This window comes from Suncus etruscus, chromosome 4 (genome assembly GCF_024139225.1).
Source record: "Suncus etruscus isolate mSunEtr1 chromosome 4, mSunEtr1.pri.cur, whole genome shotgun sequence".
NCBI classification, from domain to species: Eukaryota; Metazoa; Chordata; class Mammalia; order Eulipotyphla; family Soricidae; genus Suncus; species Suncus etruscus.
This window is the reverse complement of record NC_064851.1, coordinates 767,803-783,590: the sequence shown is the minus strand read 5'-3', so window position 1 is coordinate 783,590 and position 15,788 is coordinate 767,803. Positions and strand designations below refer to the sequence as shown.

General features: G+C 53.9%; 1 protein-coding gene across 1 annotated transcript in view; it reads right to left on the bottom strand.

Annotated features, from left to right (window-relative positions):
• Window positions 1–2,233: 2,233 nt before the first annotated feature.
• BRD1 (bromodomain containing 1) overlaps window positions 2,234–15,788 on the bottom strand; it is a 36,620-nt gene continuing 23,065 nt past the window's right edge. Inside the window, exons 8-13 of the mRNA XM_049771538.1 lie at window positions 10,501–10,605; window positions 5,565–5,706; window positions 4,987–5,114; window positions 4,767–4,876; window positions 4,504–4,658; window positions 2,234–3,421 (exon numbers count right to left, since the gene is read on the bottom strand). Of these exons, the coding sequence (XP_049627495.1) occupies window positions 3,238–3,421; window positions 4,504–4,658; window positions 4,767–4,876; window positions 4,987–5,114; window positions 5,565–5,706; window positions 10,501–10,605 (824 nt within the window). The 3' untranslated portion in view covers window positions 2,234–3,237. The remainder of the gene's footprint in view (window positions 3,422–4,503; window positions 4,659–4,766; window positions 4,877–4,986; window positions 5,115–5,564; window positions 5,707–10,500; window positions 10,606–15,788) is intronic.

The following is a 15,788-nucleotide window of genomic DNA, read 5'->3' as shown; positions in this document are numbered from 1 at the left end:
GGCACAGGTAGGGAGGGCGACCCCCTTCCCTGGGGCAAGGGCCAGTCAGCACCCAAGAGCTGAGTGCGGGCAGCCCAGAGACAGATGTTGAGATGGTCTTCACAATGATGCTGGTGACTGGTTCCCAGAGAGGCTCAAGGCGGTCAAGACACACATGGAGTGGTTACGGGCTGGACAGGCTGCTGGGGGGGAGGGTTCCTCCACCCCATCTCCCCACACGCCATCCTGGGGTGGTCGTCGTGGGCAGCAGATGCCATCGATAATGTCCTTAATGGAGAGTTAATGACAGTGAAATGGGAGCCGTGTGACAATGGCGCCTGAGCCCAGATGTGGATGCATCCTCGGTGCGCTGTTTGGGGACAATTACCGTATTTGCCAAATGTCTTTTCTTTTCCTCCTGTGGCCCCAATTTTCTCTGGGTCCGCTGCGATTAGTTCCAGCTGAATCTGCCTTTTCTCACGGGAGAATTTCTCACAACTAGTGGCGTGGAAGAGAGGAGATGAGGGTACCCAGTCCCTGGTCAACACTACCATGTCCGGAAGCCAGAACAAGAGCACTGTGGGGACCGGGCGTCTGCCTTGCATATGCTGACCTGGCTTCAATCTCCAGCTTCCCACAGGGTCCCCAAGGTCCCCCAAGCCTGCCAGGAGTAACCCGAGCACCACCAGTTATAGGAGGAAGAGGGAGGGAGGGAGGGAGGGGGGAGAGAGAGAGAGAGTAGATAGATAGTAGATAGATGATTGATGATAGATAGATAGATAGATAGATAGATAGATAGATAGATAGATAGATGATTGATAGATAGATAGATAGATAGATAGATAGATAGATAGATAGATAGATAGATGATAGATAGAGATGATAGATGATAGATGATAAATAGAGATGATAGGTAGATAGATAATAGATAGAAAAAAAAGATAGATAGATGATAGATAGATGATAGATTAGATGATAGATAGATAGATTAGATAGATGATTGATAGATAGATAGATAGATAGATAGATAGATAGATAGATAGATAGATGATGGATAGATGATAGATAGATGATAGATAGATAGATAGATAGATAGATAGATAGATAGATAGATAGATAGATAGATGATAGATAGATAGATAGATAGATAGATAGATAGATAGATAGATAGATAGATAGATAGATAGATAGATAGATGATAGATTGATAGATAGATGATAGATAGATGATAGATAGATGATAGAGAGAGATGATAGAGAGATAGAGAGATAGAGATAGAGATAGATAGATGATAGATAGAGATAGATAGATGATAGATAGAGATAGATATAGATAGATAGATGATAGATAGATAGATAGATGATAGATAGATAGATGATAGATAGATAGATAGATAGATAGATAGATAGATAGATAGATAGATAGATAGATAGATAGATAGATAGATAGATAGATAGATAGAATTAAAGACTGCCAGGTCAGAGGAAAGGACAGGCCCCAAAGAGCCCCCAATAGTGCTTCTCGGGCCCAGGAGAGAAGTTGCTCACACACACAGCATTGTGTTCCAGTGACTGGCGGGCAGCTCAGCGCAGCTCCTCTCTGGGACACACTTGTACAGCAGGGTCTCAGTGTGTCCAGGAGGCTGGCCACTGTCTAACACGTACTGTGTCTGAACCCACCACAGTGCTGCCAGCCATCTTAGAGCAGCCCCCAGCCCCTCCAAGGCCCCCTGGAAGACACCCAGCTGGGCCAGCAGGAAGAAGTCCTCACTCGGGCCTCTATTCCCAGGAGATAAACCCTGCACCCAGGAGGCCCCAAGTCACTATCGGCCCTTCCGGCAAGACACAGGCCTCCTGGGTAAGGACCAGGCATTGACCCATGTCCACCCTGAGTCAGACAGGGGGACCCCACCAGCCAGGACCACAAGGACACCTAGTGGCACACCTGAAGGCAGCCCCAGGGCACCTGAACCCACCCAATCTGCCCAGGAGTTCATAGTTGACGGCCGGAAATCACTCCTGGCAGTGTTAGGGGAAACCCTCTGGGAAGCTGGGGATCAAATCCGGGTTGACTGCCTACAAGGCCAATTGTGCTCCTGCTCCAGCCCCAAAAAGATTATTTATTTTCCAGTTTCACCAAAGGGTCCAAAAACAAAAACATGAAAAACTTGCGACTCCCAGCAGATGGAACTGCCTCGTGACTCGGCAGAGGTCACCCTGACTGAGGTGGGATGGAGGAACCAAGGACCACGCTGTCCAAATCTTCACTTTATTTTTTAATATAAAAAATGCAGTTTTGGAAACCCACCCTTACCTTTCCCCCTAACATAATGCTTTACCTCTTAAAAATAAAAATAAAGTACTAATTCTATATACATCACATGTACCATACAAAAATGTATCCAAAGTTTCTATTGCTACCAAAGTGTCCTAAATTAAAACAAGTTACAGAAAGTCCCTCATTGTAAACAAAAGATGACAAGTTACAAAATCAAAGAGCACACAGCCAGGGTCATTTATACAACCAACACATCTGGTTCCCAAAGCGAGTTGGATTGTATGTGCCTGTATAAAAATGCATATCAATATACTTTTGCAAATTTATTTTTCATTATAAAGCAAATGAATACACTTTCTACAATAAATAATCCGCTGGGAGGCACACCCGTGGGAGAAGGGGCGGTGGGGTCAGGCCAGGCCATGAGGACGAGCAGAAACCCGTAGGGGACCCTAAACCTAACCCACCGGCTCGCCTGCCAGCCCGGCCCGGCCCTCCCGGGGTCGGCGGGAGTGTTTTTGGTGATTTGCAAGTGATGTACACACATAAATTTACTCTCCACCTCTTTCCACAAAGTACCATTCAAAATAATGTCCTTTTCTTTCTTAAAATACACGTTTGTACGGTAAATTTACATCCCGTCTTATTAAATAAGTGGTACTCTGTGCAAAGAGTTATGATTTACAAAAGTATTAAACATTCAAAAGTCTTTTTAAAAAAAAAAAAGCTACAGATCAAAGAAGGGGAGGTCAGGTCGGCAAAACCTCAGGAACGGGCCCATGCCAGACCTAGGCTGGCCCACATCCATCAGTCCATCCGTCCTCCCACTGTGCCTCCCCCAGCCCCCAGATGAGGATGGTTCGTAGAAAACTGGGAAGCAGGAACCCCCACCGGGGAAAGAATCACAGAAATAGGCTGAGGATGAGAATAAGTTAAGTTGGGACAATATACAGACATGTACATCAACACTACAGACAAGGCTCAGTCGATGTCGCTCAGGTCGCTGGCCGGCTCCCCATGCACACGGCTCAGATGGGTCATGGCGCGGTCGAAGGCGATGCGCACGGCCTTGCGGATGCTCGAGTTCCTCCCCTCCATCATCTTCAGCTTGTCAATCGTCTCATCGATGCCCAGCGGGACCATCTTGGACTTGGGGAGCCACTGCCTTTTGCACAGAGACGAGAGACAGTCTGAGACACCTGGCCAGCATCTTCAAGTCCTCTGGAGAGGAGCACAGCTGCCACCCTCCTCCCCAGGTCAGGACAGCTGGGACCCTCTAGGAAAGGGGCAGACAGAGCCGATCAGCTCACAGGACGGCACCCAGTGTGAGCTGGGGGGAGGCCTCTGTCCCTACATGGTCACTGCCTAGTACCTAGGCCCCAACCACAGAAGAGCTGCTGTTCTTGGGGCCACAGATCGGCATGGGATAGGAAGGTGCCAAGTCTTTAGACCATGGGGGGTGGGGGGGCGCACAGACACAGCTGTTATGGGTCTTGTTCTTTTTTTGATCTTTGGGCCAACCCAGCAGTACTCCTAAAGGGCTCAAGGTGTTGATATATTTCATGTATCTTTGGGGAGTGATAGTGCCCTCTTGTAACGGTAATTGGACTGGGACGCACCCTCTTGGATATGGCTCCCCCCAACAGACATCTGTCCAGGTATCTAAGGAAAAACCTGAAAGTTGGGGGGGGGGGGGAGCGGCAGTGTCGTAGGGTAGAGACTGGAGCAGAGCCTGCAGGTCAACTGATAAAGCATCAGCAAGACGCTGTTTGCTCCACCTTTTTTCCTCTCTTATTCTCTCTAGAACCTGGAGCTACAGGCCTCCTCCTTATCCCAGCACTCTCTGGTTAGTGAGAAGAAAGATACCTCTCCCTCCTTCTTTCAGAACCCCACCCCAAACAGTGGCAGACCTCAGGAGACGAAGCATGGAAAAAAACATTGCTCTCCTCCCTGCTCCCCACCCCACCACCATATTCTGGTGTCCCTAGGTGGGCATCTGTCCTAGCAGCTGGCACTCGGCCCTGTAGCGGGTACTGACAATTTGAGATGCTAGGGATAGAGCCAGGAGTGGCCACATGCAAGGCAAGCGCCTGACCCACTGTCCTATCGTTCCAGCCCATGGGGCCTTCAAGGCAAGTCACGTGCCGGGAGCTGGGTTACTCCCATCCAACCAGGGGCCTCGGGACCATAAGCCAGGTCACCCATGAAGCCAGAGCGCAACAAGCGGCTGAGCCGGCGCACACTCACCAGCTTCTCTTGTTGTCAAAGAACAGAACCAGAAAGAGCTTCTCGTCTGCCTTGGTCTGCATGTGTTCCCCAATCTTCAGCACGTCCAGAGGGGGGGCAGGGATGGTAACCCCGTTGTGGTGGCCAGGCACACGCGGCATCTTGGGGTCGATGATCTGCCAGGGATGCACTGCAGTCAGCTCCCCTCCCCGGAACTAAGACTGGCCCTAGCCCCAGCCCCAACTGCCTGCCTGCCTGCCCAGCCCAGCCCTGTGCCTGCTCACCAGCGCTGGGTAGGAGGGGTAGCCACTGCACTTGGCCCACACAACCTTGAGAGGCTCGAGCACGGAGGCAGCCGCGTCGGTCGAGATCCACATGCTGTTCTGACCGACCTCTGCGGGAGGAGGACAGCGGTGAGCGGTCGGTGCCTCTCAGCAAAGGCGGGGCCGGGCAAGGCCAGGGTCTGGGCATCCAGCCCGGCTGCCCTCACTCGCACTCACTCACCTGCGGCGATGCGGGCTGCCTTGGCGTAGTTGCCATTCTCAATGCAGGAGATGAGCTCGCTGCGGTCCTCCAGCGTGTGCCGACGCACCAGGGCCGGCTTGCCCCGCCCACACTTGGGCACACTAAAGCTGCGGGGATAGGGGCAGGCTCAGAGGTGCTGGGGGTGTGGAGACCCACTGTGGGGATGCTGAGGTGCTGAGGCACGGAGGTGCTAAGGTGTGGGGTGTGGGGTTGCTGGGGTACAGGAGTGCTGAGGTGTGGGGGATATCAAGTGGTATTGTGGGGTGCTGAAGTAGAGTAACTGCTATGGTACTAAGTGTGAGATACTGAGGTTGGGGTGCTGAAACGTGGGGCTACTGAGTGTGGGGTACTGAGGCATAGGGTACGGAAACTGAGATGCTGAGGCTGGGGTGCTGAGTGTGGGGTACTGAGGCATGGGGTGCTAAGTCTGGGTGCTGAGATATAGAGGTACTGAAATTGGGGTGATGAGGCATGGGGTGCTGAGGCATGGGGGACCGTGCACTGGTGTCTGAGATGGGCAGGAGTGTCCGGGAAAGAACAGGCAGCATGGGCCTCACCTCGAGTCACAGAGTGGGCCGCTACTGGACGACAGGCTGGACTCAGAGGCGCAGCGGCGGCGGGGCGGGGCCTTCCTCACCAAGGCACCCCCTAGTTCCTGTTCCTGCTCACTCCGGGCACCCCCAAAGCCATTGGTCAGACCTGCAACACAGTACACGGGCCCTGAGCTGGAGGGCGCTGCTGGCAGAGCACAGAGGGGAGGGACATGCTGACCAGACCCCTCGTGGCCTCCTGGGCTCCTGATGACGTGCCCTGCTGACAGGGCCCTCACTCACTGAGGACAGGCAGCCCTGAGAAGGCTGGGACTCCCCAAGAATAATATTTGTGGATGCGAACCCCCACTCCTCAGGGATGCCCACCTACACAGGGTACGACGGAAGCCAGTCAGGCTGCCCTGTACTGGCAGCAAATGGACAGAACGTGCGTGCAAGACCCTGTTCCCAGGAGCGCGGGCTCCCAGGTCCCCTAAAACTCAAAGGCTCTCAAGAAACAAAGGAAGCATTGCAGTGCTTGAGAAGGCAACGCTGAGCCAAAACTGAACCCCAGCTCTGCCGGCACAGGAGACAGTCCGAGGCATTAACCCCCAGGCGCAGAAGTGGCCTCGGGGCCCCGATCCTGGAGTGTGCGTGGCTTTGTCCACTCTAGACCCACGCTTAGAACGACCCTTTCTCAGAAGGGCTGAGCAGGGCCCTTCTGCTCCGCCCAAGAAGCCGCAGCGTCCCTGGCAAGCCCAGTCACGTTAGGGCAGGTAGCTCTGGAGAAAGCAGGACCTAGAAGTCAGGGCAGCCTCCTGGCTCCCAGAGCATGAAGAGAACCCTTAAGGGCAGAGACAACCCAACCCGAAATCAGGCAAGAGACGGGCAGCAGAGCCCCATCCATGACCTCCACATGAGACAGGCCCCACAGAGGCAGGAAGAACCAGTTGTTCAGGGACCAGGGTATGTGGCTGCAACGCCTTACAGGGGTGGCTGGAGCACACGAAGCTCAAGGGCCTCTGCCAAACCCAAGAGCCCACACTCCCTAGCCCTGGCCATGCTCATATGCCTGCCTGCAGCACACACTGGAGCCCTGGAAGAGACAGAAAAGCAGGGGGTGCGGCATGGAAAGGAAGTCAATCGCAGCCCAGTACCCGACTCCCCTGGACGGCAGGGAGGGAGCATCCGCCACAACCACACCTGCAGCCCAAAGCCAGCTTGACACCGAGAGCCTTGTGTCCCAGAGCTCGGGGACCTGCTGTTAGCACAGAGGAGGTGGAGTCCAGCTTGGTGCTGGGCCAGACCCTGGGCTGAGACACGGCAGAAGCTCCCCCCATCCTTCCTCAGCACGGTGCTGCCTCAGACCCACAGAAGAAGCTGCGGAAAGATGCTGCAGAAAGGCTGAAGCTGTGCTCCAGCTGAACTTCCCGGGAGCAAGAGCCGCTGAGTGACCGTCAGAAGACACAGAAGTTCCTTTGCCTCTCAAGGGAGAGACAGAGACACGGACACCACGGCCACAGGGATCAGGGGCCCCAGGACCTCAGTGCACAGTGGCCAGGGCCAACGGAGGAGCTCCAAGGCCAGGCCCTCAGAGGCAAGCAGCCCACCCCAGCATCCAAGCACAACGTGCCAGGAGTGCTGCAGACATGAGGTGGTCGAGGTTCACGTCTCCAGGCCCTAAAGATTCTTCTGGATGAATGTAGGAGGCGCCAGGCACCACCCAGCTTCTGCTCGCCACCACCACCCTCCCCCCCCACCCCAAGCATCGACAGAGGCCCCAGGCTCCACTGCGCCTCCTGGAGCATTGGGTGTAGCTGTTCTTGGTTACAAGATTTTATTGACTCTCGGCAAATAGAACTGCATTCTTGGGGCACACTCCAGCCTTTCCAGAAAAACACACAAGCACAGCAAGACAGGCGCTGGCCCTGCGGAAGCCACACCGTGAAGACATGAGCAGCCTCCCAAGGAGATGGAGAAGAGGAAAGGGAAGGAGTCCGGCGGAACCGGAGGTAAAGCTGCCGCACCCAGGGAGGCCACATGGCCAATGTCCAGCAGAGCCTGGAGGTCACCCGATGCCCGACCCACAGCCCCAGTCACTTCCGGCCCCTGCTGTGCCTGGGAGAGTCCACGAGCAGCATCCGGGGAAGCAGCCGGCGAGCACCTGCACCAGAGGCCAAGCCTAGGCAGAGGGAGGGGCCGTGGCAAGGCCTCGTCCCGGACTGGTAAGGGTGCGGCGTTCCTCCGGGGGGCGTCGGCGGACTTTAGAGGGGTGGGTGGGGAGGGGCTCTCTCCTCCGAGGGCTGGAGCGTGTTTGGTTAGAGAATGGCTTAGCCGAGGCTCCAGCGGCATCCGCAAGAACGGGGTCGACTGCAAGGAGGCAGTGAGTTATCCCTCTGCGTTCCGGAACGACTGCTTAGCGGAAGTCCAGTCCGGGTTGAGTAAGAGAAAATTATTAGGATCCAAAGAGTGAACTACCCAGCATGTTAGTAGTTAAAATGAGAACCTGGAAAACAGCGAAAAAGCCATTTAGTCTGACTGAAAGGCATGAGCAAGAGAGCTGCACAGCCCAAGGACGGGAGACGCCCTTACCTACCACCCTCCCGCCCTTCCGGGGTTCACAAGAGAAGAGGCCACAGGACAGTGGAAGGAGTGGCTGGCTGGACGAGGCTTAAGTGTGGAGGTGCTTGGGAAGCTGTGAGTGTGGGCCCTACGGTGACCTGTGGGTTCCCAGCACGCTGGGGGACATCACAGTTCCGAGGCTGAGCGCACGATGGATCTTTGGAACCGTCAGAAGGTTCAGAAGATTCGAACACTTCAAGGGATCAGACTTCAGACATCTCCACTCAGAGCAAGAAATTCAGGTAGTGCGGAATACGGTGAAGAAAGCAGAAACGCACAGGAGAATCTTAGGGCTACGAGCCTTGGGCTAGAGCAGCTGACGGGCTATGTGGGGGGGCCCTGACTAGGACCCTGACCCCAACACCACAGAGACCACAAAGTCTAATGTACAACTGGGAAGCGGGTGGACAGCAGCTGCCCTGCACCACTGGGGACACCACATGGGCACCCAGACCGACAGCACCTGCCCCACGCTGAAATGAGGCCAGTGGGCTCTGAAACTGGGAGAAGCGGACCAAATCTGGCCCTTTAACACACACAGCAATGTGCCTCTGGATCCTAACACGAGATGACCCTTCCTCAGGCAGGCAGGGCCCAGAGCGACAGCACAGTGAGGAGGGTACTTGCCTTGCACACGGCAGACCCAGGTTCGATCCCCAGCATCCCCTGTGATTCTCGAGTCTCACCAGAAGTGAGTCCTGAGTGCGGAACCAGGAGTTAAGCCCAACCATCACTGAATGTGGCCAGAGAAAAAAAAGAAAGAAAAATCTAGCATTTTTAATCTAGTTAAAACAGATAAAAAATCTAGCCTAAAACTAGTACTAGGGCTGGAGGGAATGTGCAGCAGTGAGGGCATCTGCCTTGCATGCAGTCAACCTGACCTGAGTTCAACTCTCAGAACCCCATATGGTCTCTCAAGCAACAGAAGTGATCCGTGGTATGTAACCTCTGAGTAATGCTGGGTGTGAACCCACACACACACACCAAGGTACACAAACACCAAGGCATATACATGCACGCACATGCATGCACACACACAGCAGCCATGGTGCACATCAAGAAAACTTTTGTACCACAACACACACACACACACCAAGCAGCCATGGTACACATCAAGAAAATTTTGTTTGCACGCACGCACACGCACACATGCACGCACACACGCGCGCGCGCGCACACACACACACACACACACACATATACACACACAGGCAGCCATGGTGCACATCAGAAAAGCCTTGCTTGCACCTCTGATCTGTCCTTATCTACATCCCATCAACCCAAAGCAGTCTCATCACTCTGAGGCAAAAGAAGTCTTGAAACAAATTATTAAAACCACCAACTCAGAGGACAAGGAAATGGCTCCTCTGGCCGAGGGCACATCAAGAGACCACAGGGTCCCCCACCCCAGCCATGTGCAGCCTCTAATACTGTCTGGTGTTGCACCAAACAGAAGAGCACATCAGAAGCCCAGACTCAGCAGTGCAGCACTTTTTATAGAGGTGAGGGCCAGGACAGACTGAAAAGCCTCCACTTGAATCCATCCAAACAAGGCTAGGAGAGAACTCCTGTAAAGTTACATCGCTGTTGAAAGTTTCCCTCAAAACTGAGCTTCTGCCTCTTTTTTCTGAAGCCAGGAGGGACAGACAGAGCCCAGGGCTTCACGTATGCACAGGTCACATTCCTGACCCCTTCCAATTAAACACACAAACTGGGGTGTGGAGGAGGCCACAAGAGGGGCTCAGGGGCTCCAATTCCCAGCTCCCTCCCTGCAATGCCAGGGCCACCCCATCAAATTACACGTTGTTTTTAAGAAGTGGGGGTTCTGTGTCCACCAGAAGGCAAGGACAGCGTGGGCACCTGCTGGATGCCGGCAAGCACACCTGGAGTACATCTCAGGCAGCCTTGTGAGACCCGTCCCCGGATCAAATGCGGAGCTGAGCTGAGCCAAGAGAGATTGGTATGCATGTAGGGGCCTGAGCTGTCCAACAAGCATCCAAAGACACAACCGGCAATGCACAACAGCCCAGTGGGGACCCATTCTAGAGCACAGCACCTCCCAGCTCTCAGAGCACAGCCATGAGCACAGTGGCCAGCACGGGGGGCCCCACACAGGTGCCCGGTGACCCCGGCTGTCCTCACATAGCTATCCTGGGTGGAGGAGCACCCCTCGTGCCAGTGGGGCCAACCGACAGCCATGCTGAGGGCCCCAACACCACCACAGGGGCCTCTGCAAGAAAAGCTGCCCCACCCAGTCTGCATGCAAACTTGCCCACACAAGGACCTAACAGCACCCCGCCACACCCACACAGATCGGAGGCGCGGCATCCCGAGCATTTACCTGTGTCCAGGCGCTTTCCCGGGGACCCCTCCTCCACCTCGGAGTCTCCGCAGGTGCTCCTCGACCTTTTTCTTGGCTGCAGAAGAGTCTCCAACCTCGGAAGGACTACAGACAAAAAGGTTTTGGTCCCTAGCTGAGGAGAAGTTGGCTGGGTTTCAGTGTTCTTGGCAGACTTTGGGGGGCTTACACTTTTCGGTTTGCAGAAGAGAACAGAGGAGCGTCTGTTTACATCGCTTGCTGGCTCCGCCACCGCGGAGGCCGCCGCCGGCGCATCGCCACTACAGGCGAGAGTGGGCTCTGGAGGGTGTCCGAGTGCCAGGGCGCTCTGAGTGCAAGTGCTATGTGATGCATTATCAAATGTGACTCTTTTGAATAGTTTACTCTGCTCGGGGTGGAGTTCTACTGGTTTGAGGGTTGGTGGTTCTGAATTAGTCTCCGAGTTTGAAGGAAGAGGTAATGCATCTGATGGTTCAAGTTTAGGGGGAGATTTATCTCCTGAAAAAATTATAAATAAAGTGATTTTTGAAAACTGATAAGTATCAAGGCTATTTATTATCAAACTTACTACAAATGTGAAGTCCACCAATATACTACACCGATCAAGGACACAAAAGCATCACACAAACTGTCTGCTGTGGGGTGAGGGCCACGGTGTGGCGCCAACCACTGAGCTCCCGGGCTCAGGCGCATGGGTGGGGGGAGACTGGGTCTCCACCGTCAACACTAAACCCATCGCAGAGTTCAGCACCTCGTCTGCAATCCACCGCTCACTTACCTGGAGGAAGAAAAATCATTTCCCACACTCGGCACCTGCCCACCTGAGAAGGTATCCCGGCTCGGACCCTGTCCGGCTTTCTAAAAGGCACAGGCAGGTGCAGGCAGGTGCAGGAAGGGCCAAGGGAGCAGCCTGAGGCATCTTAGCCAGAGCAGGGACCTCCAATTGCCTCTGGGGGTGCTAAAGGCTGCACATTAGAGTCTTAGTGCCTGTACCCTTTCACCTGACTGTACAAGGAAGCAGCCTTTCAGAAGACCATTTAAACTTGAAGAAGCTTTCCAAGATTACTGACATCAAAACGAGCAGTTTGAAAATCCACTTTGTGAAAATGTGGGAGCTAGAAAGTGGCGCCATTTCCAGTGTGTGCTGAGGGCCTGTGCACCCTGAGGCCTGGGGGCTTCCCCCTGGCCAGCACCGAGCTTCTGGCTGCCGAAATGAGGTGTGAAACCATGGAGAAGATCCTAACTCATGTGTATGATCGTTAGAATTCGCCTCAATTTTTAAACCTACAAACTTCAGCCAATCCACAGAAACATGTCTAGTGAACCACGTGAATTCCAAGTTACTTAGAAATAAAAGGCTGTGTGACCTCTACGGTCCACTTAGGACCAAGGCGATTGTTTTAGGTGCCCCTGGCAGCTACAGAGAGGCCAAAGGGAGAAGAGAGAGGGCTGGGAGGACTTAGGGTCAGAAGAGAGGCAGGACAAGGAAGAGGGAGGACACAAGGCCAGGAGGAGCGAGGCGGTAAGGCTGAGAGAAGGGAGGACACAGGGTTGGGAAGAGGGAGGATAAAGAGGAAGCAAGCTGGGAGGAGGGAGGATCTGCTTCCAGCCGAGGACCCAAAGCACCTAGATGGGTCCACACAAGGGACCTGCCTCCTCAGCGTGAAGCCTTTGTTAGGCTGTTCCCACAGAGACGCCAAGGGCATCAGACTGAGGCCTGATACTACAAGCAGACCCAAAACTGGGCGTCTACCACCACAGAGTGGGTGAGACTGACTGACCACTGTGCTGCTCTCCGCACACGGTGCTCTCCAGTGCCTGCAGGACTACGAGTGGCTGCTGAGAGACTAAGTGAGGGCACATGGACCTGGCCTCCTGCCTCCTCCAGAGCCTCACTGGATTCCTGACACACTCCATCTCACTCCTCACTCCCCCACATGGACCCTGACTCACTGGACTCCACACTAAGCTCCCACCTTGCTCCTCCTCCACCAGGTACCTGGCAAGTCTCCTGACACCAGGCTCCCCACAGCCCGGCAGCTTCTGAGTTCCTCTGGGCACTGCTGTCCCCTGTTCAGCTCAGCACAGCCCCTCCATGGCCTGAGAGCCCCCCCTTAGAGCCGCAACATGCAAGGGGGCCACATCTTACCCCTCAACCGGAGGCTTCAACTAACCCTCTGCCCAGGCACATCCACTCTCCCACCACCTGACCACCCTACGCCTGCCAGGCTGCTGCCATGAGGAACTCAGTGAGGGCAGAACTGAACATACAGGGTGACAGCAGCTATCTGATATAAAGCTAATCCCAGTTCAATCCCTGGCACTACATATGGGCCCAAAGCCCGATGAAGGTCCCTAGGCAGTAGAGTACCACCCTAACCCCAGTCCAGCCCACAGACAACAACATGATGGTAAGTGCACAAAGGACACAGGTCAAAAGCAGGAGATGCCATGGACCACTCCTTGAGTCCATTTCCTCACAGAGCAGGCAGACTTAGAGGTCTTGGGAGCCCAACAGGTACGGAAAATCGCTCACAAGAGCTGAAGTGGTTGACAGTCACCTCCAAGAAAGACACTCAGATCTGTAACTCAAATGTCACCCGAGTCTGAAGCCACCAAAACCAACATCTGTACCCCCATATGCGCAATGTGACCATGTACAAGAAGCATCCCCATCTCCAGAGACTCTAGAGCTGAAGTCCAGCTCAGTAGGCCAGCAAGAGGTTGTAAAGCCTGGCTACCAAAGCTCTGGGACTGAAGAGAGGGTGTTAAGTCCAGCTCTGCCCCCCAACTACAGGTCCCAATTCCAGCACCATCCTGACCTCAGGGACCCTGCTCCTATCCTATGAGCACCAGCTACAGGGGGGGATGTCTGTGAGCCTGACAGCAGCTACACTTCATGCACAAAGAGTCCATCCTGAGTCTGGCACCTGGAGCCCCAAAAGGCTGTGAGGGGGCTCATGAGGCAGCAGATTGCGCTATGCCCACTTCAGCTAGACAAAAACCCCAAATCTGCAGTGTCCAGAAACCTGAGAAATAGCTAGGCAGGGTCCAGAGCCGTAGCACAATGGCATTTGCCTTGCATGCAACTGACCAGACTTCAGTCTCCGGCACTCCATATGGTCCCCTGAGCCTGCCAAGAGGGATTTCTGAGTACAGAGCCAGAATTGACCCATAAGAGCCGCCAGGTATGACCCAGAAAAACAAAACAAATAAACAGAACTCTGGGCAGAGCCAAGTCAGCAAGTAAGTGTGAAAGAGAGGGGGCCCAGTGCTCAGCCCACATCCACCTCAAGTGTCCCCCAGAATGCCAGAGACCTCGGCTGCCTTCACAGGAGCATGAGTCTCCAAACAGAAGTGGGCGCTTGCTTGCAGCCTACGACGTGGCCCTGCACATTCAGACGCCCTCTTTCAAGGTGATGGGCTGCTGCCATTGAGTCCTGACCTGTCCGCACCCCACATCCTCACAGGTCGGCTGTGCTGCCCGATTGACAATGTGTTTGTGTGTGTGTACAGGGGGGCTTGCCTTCTCCACACGGGGGGCTTCCTTGCCCTTTCCATAGCTGTCCCCAGCCCTGGCATATTCTCATCTCTTAGTGCACCCTAAGAGCAACAGGTCACACCAGCCCTATAGGAGGCTGCAGACCCAGACTTCCTCCCAGCTCGCTCTTCTTGCAGCAGACACTGCACAGAGCATCTCCCCTAAACACGGTGTGGACCCCCTCGGTCGTGACAGCCTATGTGGCGGGAGGAAGTGGCCGCACCCAGGACTGCTGTGGGCTGACAGCAGGGGTCAGAATGGACCCCAATCGGCCTCTCGGGCCTCAAGAGCAAAGGTCCTGTTCGTTCACCTGGGAGGTGACTCGCTGTAGGAAGTCTCACTTACAGACACCCCAACAGTGAGAGGAAAGAAGAGCCAGAAACGACTCTCAACTAGGGGTGGGTGCGCAAGGCGAGCAACTCAAAGAAGGTGGGCCTCGAGGGTCCTCGTTCTGGGTTCTGGTTCCGCTGAGATGAAAAGGGCTGCACTGTGCTCTGCCCACACACAGCCTGCGGGCACTTACAGCATGACACGGGTACAGAGAGCCTGGATCTACACTGCCAGATCTACACATGTGAGTATTTGTATGTGTGTGTGTGTTGTGTGTGTGTGTTGGGGTGGTGGGACCTTTCTGCAGAGGCAGGGACAACCCACAGCATGCCAACTCAAGCCAGTGGCATCTTTCTGCTTTCTGGGGAAGGTGTCAGAGTGCCTGGGCTCTGACAGCTCATCTATTGAAAATACAAAATAACAGCCACGGGTACTTTCCAGGTAGTCCAGTCTTGAGCAAATCCCTGTGGCCTCCTCAGAAAGTGGGGGGCAGATGCCCCTTTCTGCATGAACTACAGCTGATGAACACTACCTCCTACACCCTCTGACACAAACAGCCCAGCTCCAAAACTGAAATTAAATTATATGAGCAGCTAAATCCTCTCAGGTGACTACAAGGCTGAAAACTCTTTTTTTTTTTGTTTTGGTTTTTTTTTTGTTTTTTTTTTTTTGTTTTTGGGTCACACCAGGCAGCGCTCAGGGGTTACTCCTGGCTATATGCTCAGAAATCGCTCCTGGCAAGCACAGGGGACCATATGGGACGCTGGGATTTGAACCACAGACCTTCTGCATGAAAGGCAAATGCCTTACCTCCATGCTATTTCTCCGGCCCCAAGGCTGAAAACTCTTAAGTCTTCCCTGTGAAATGGGATTGGGCCGAGCTACACACACCTACACACCCATACTATCTCACTAGCCTAGCTACACACACCTACACCTACACACACATACTATCTCTCTGGCCTCAGATTGCACAGATTGTACAAGGGGTAGATTTTCTCTCTTTTCTCTCTCTCTCTCTCTCTCTCTCTCTCTCTCTCTCTCTCTCTCTTCTCTCTTTTCTCTCTCTCTTTTCTCTCTCTCTCTCTCTCTCTCTCTCACACACACACACACACACACACACACACACACACCCCAGAACTCTATACACACATATACACACCAGCACCAGAAAACTCTCCAGTCCAGGGGTACGCACACCATACCCCAGAACTACACACACACACACACACACATACTCACACACCAGCACCAGAGAACTCTTTTATCCAGGGGTATGGATGTGTACGTACACGCACACACACGCACCAGAAAACACTATACACACACACCCCAGAACACACACACACCAGAAAACACTATACAAACACACACCCAGAAAATTCTGCACACACATACACACACACACCTCAGACACAAA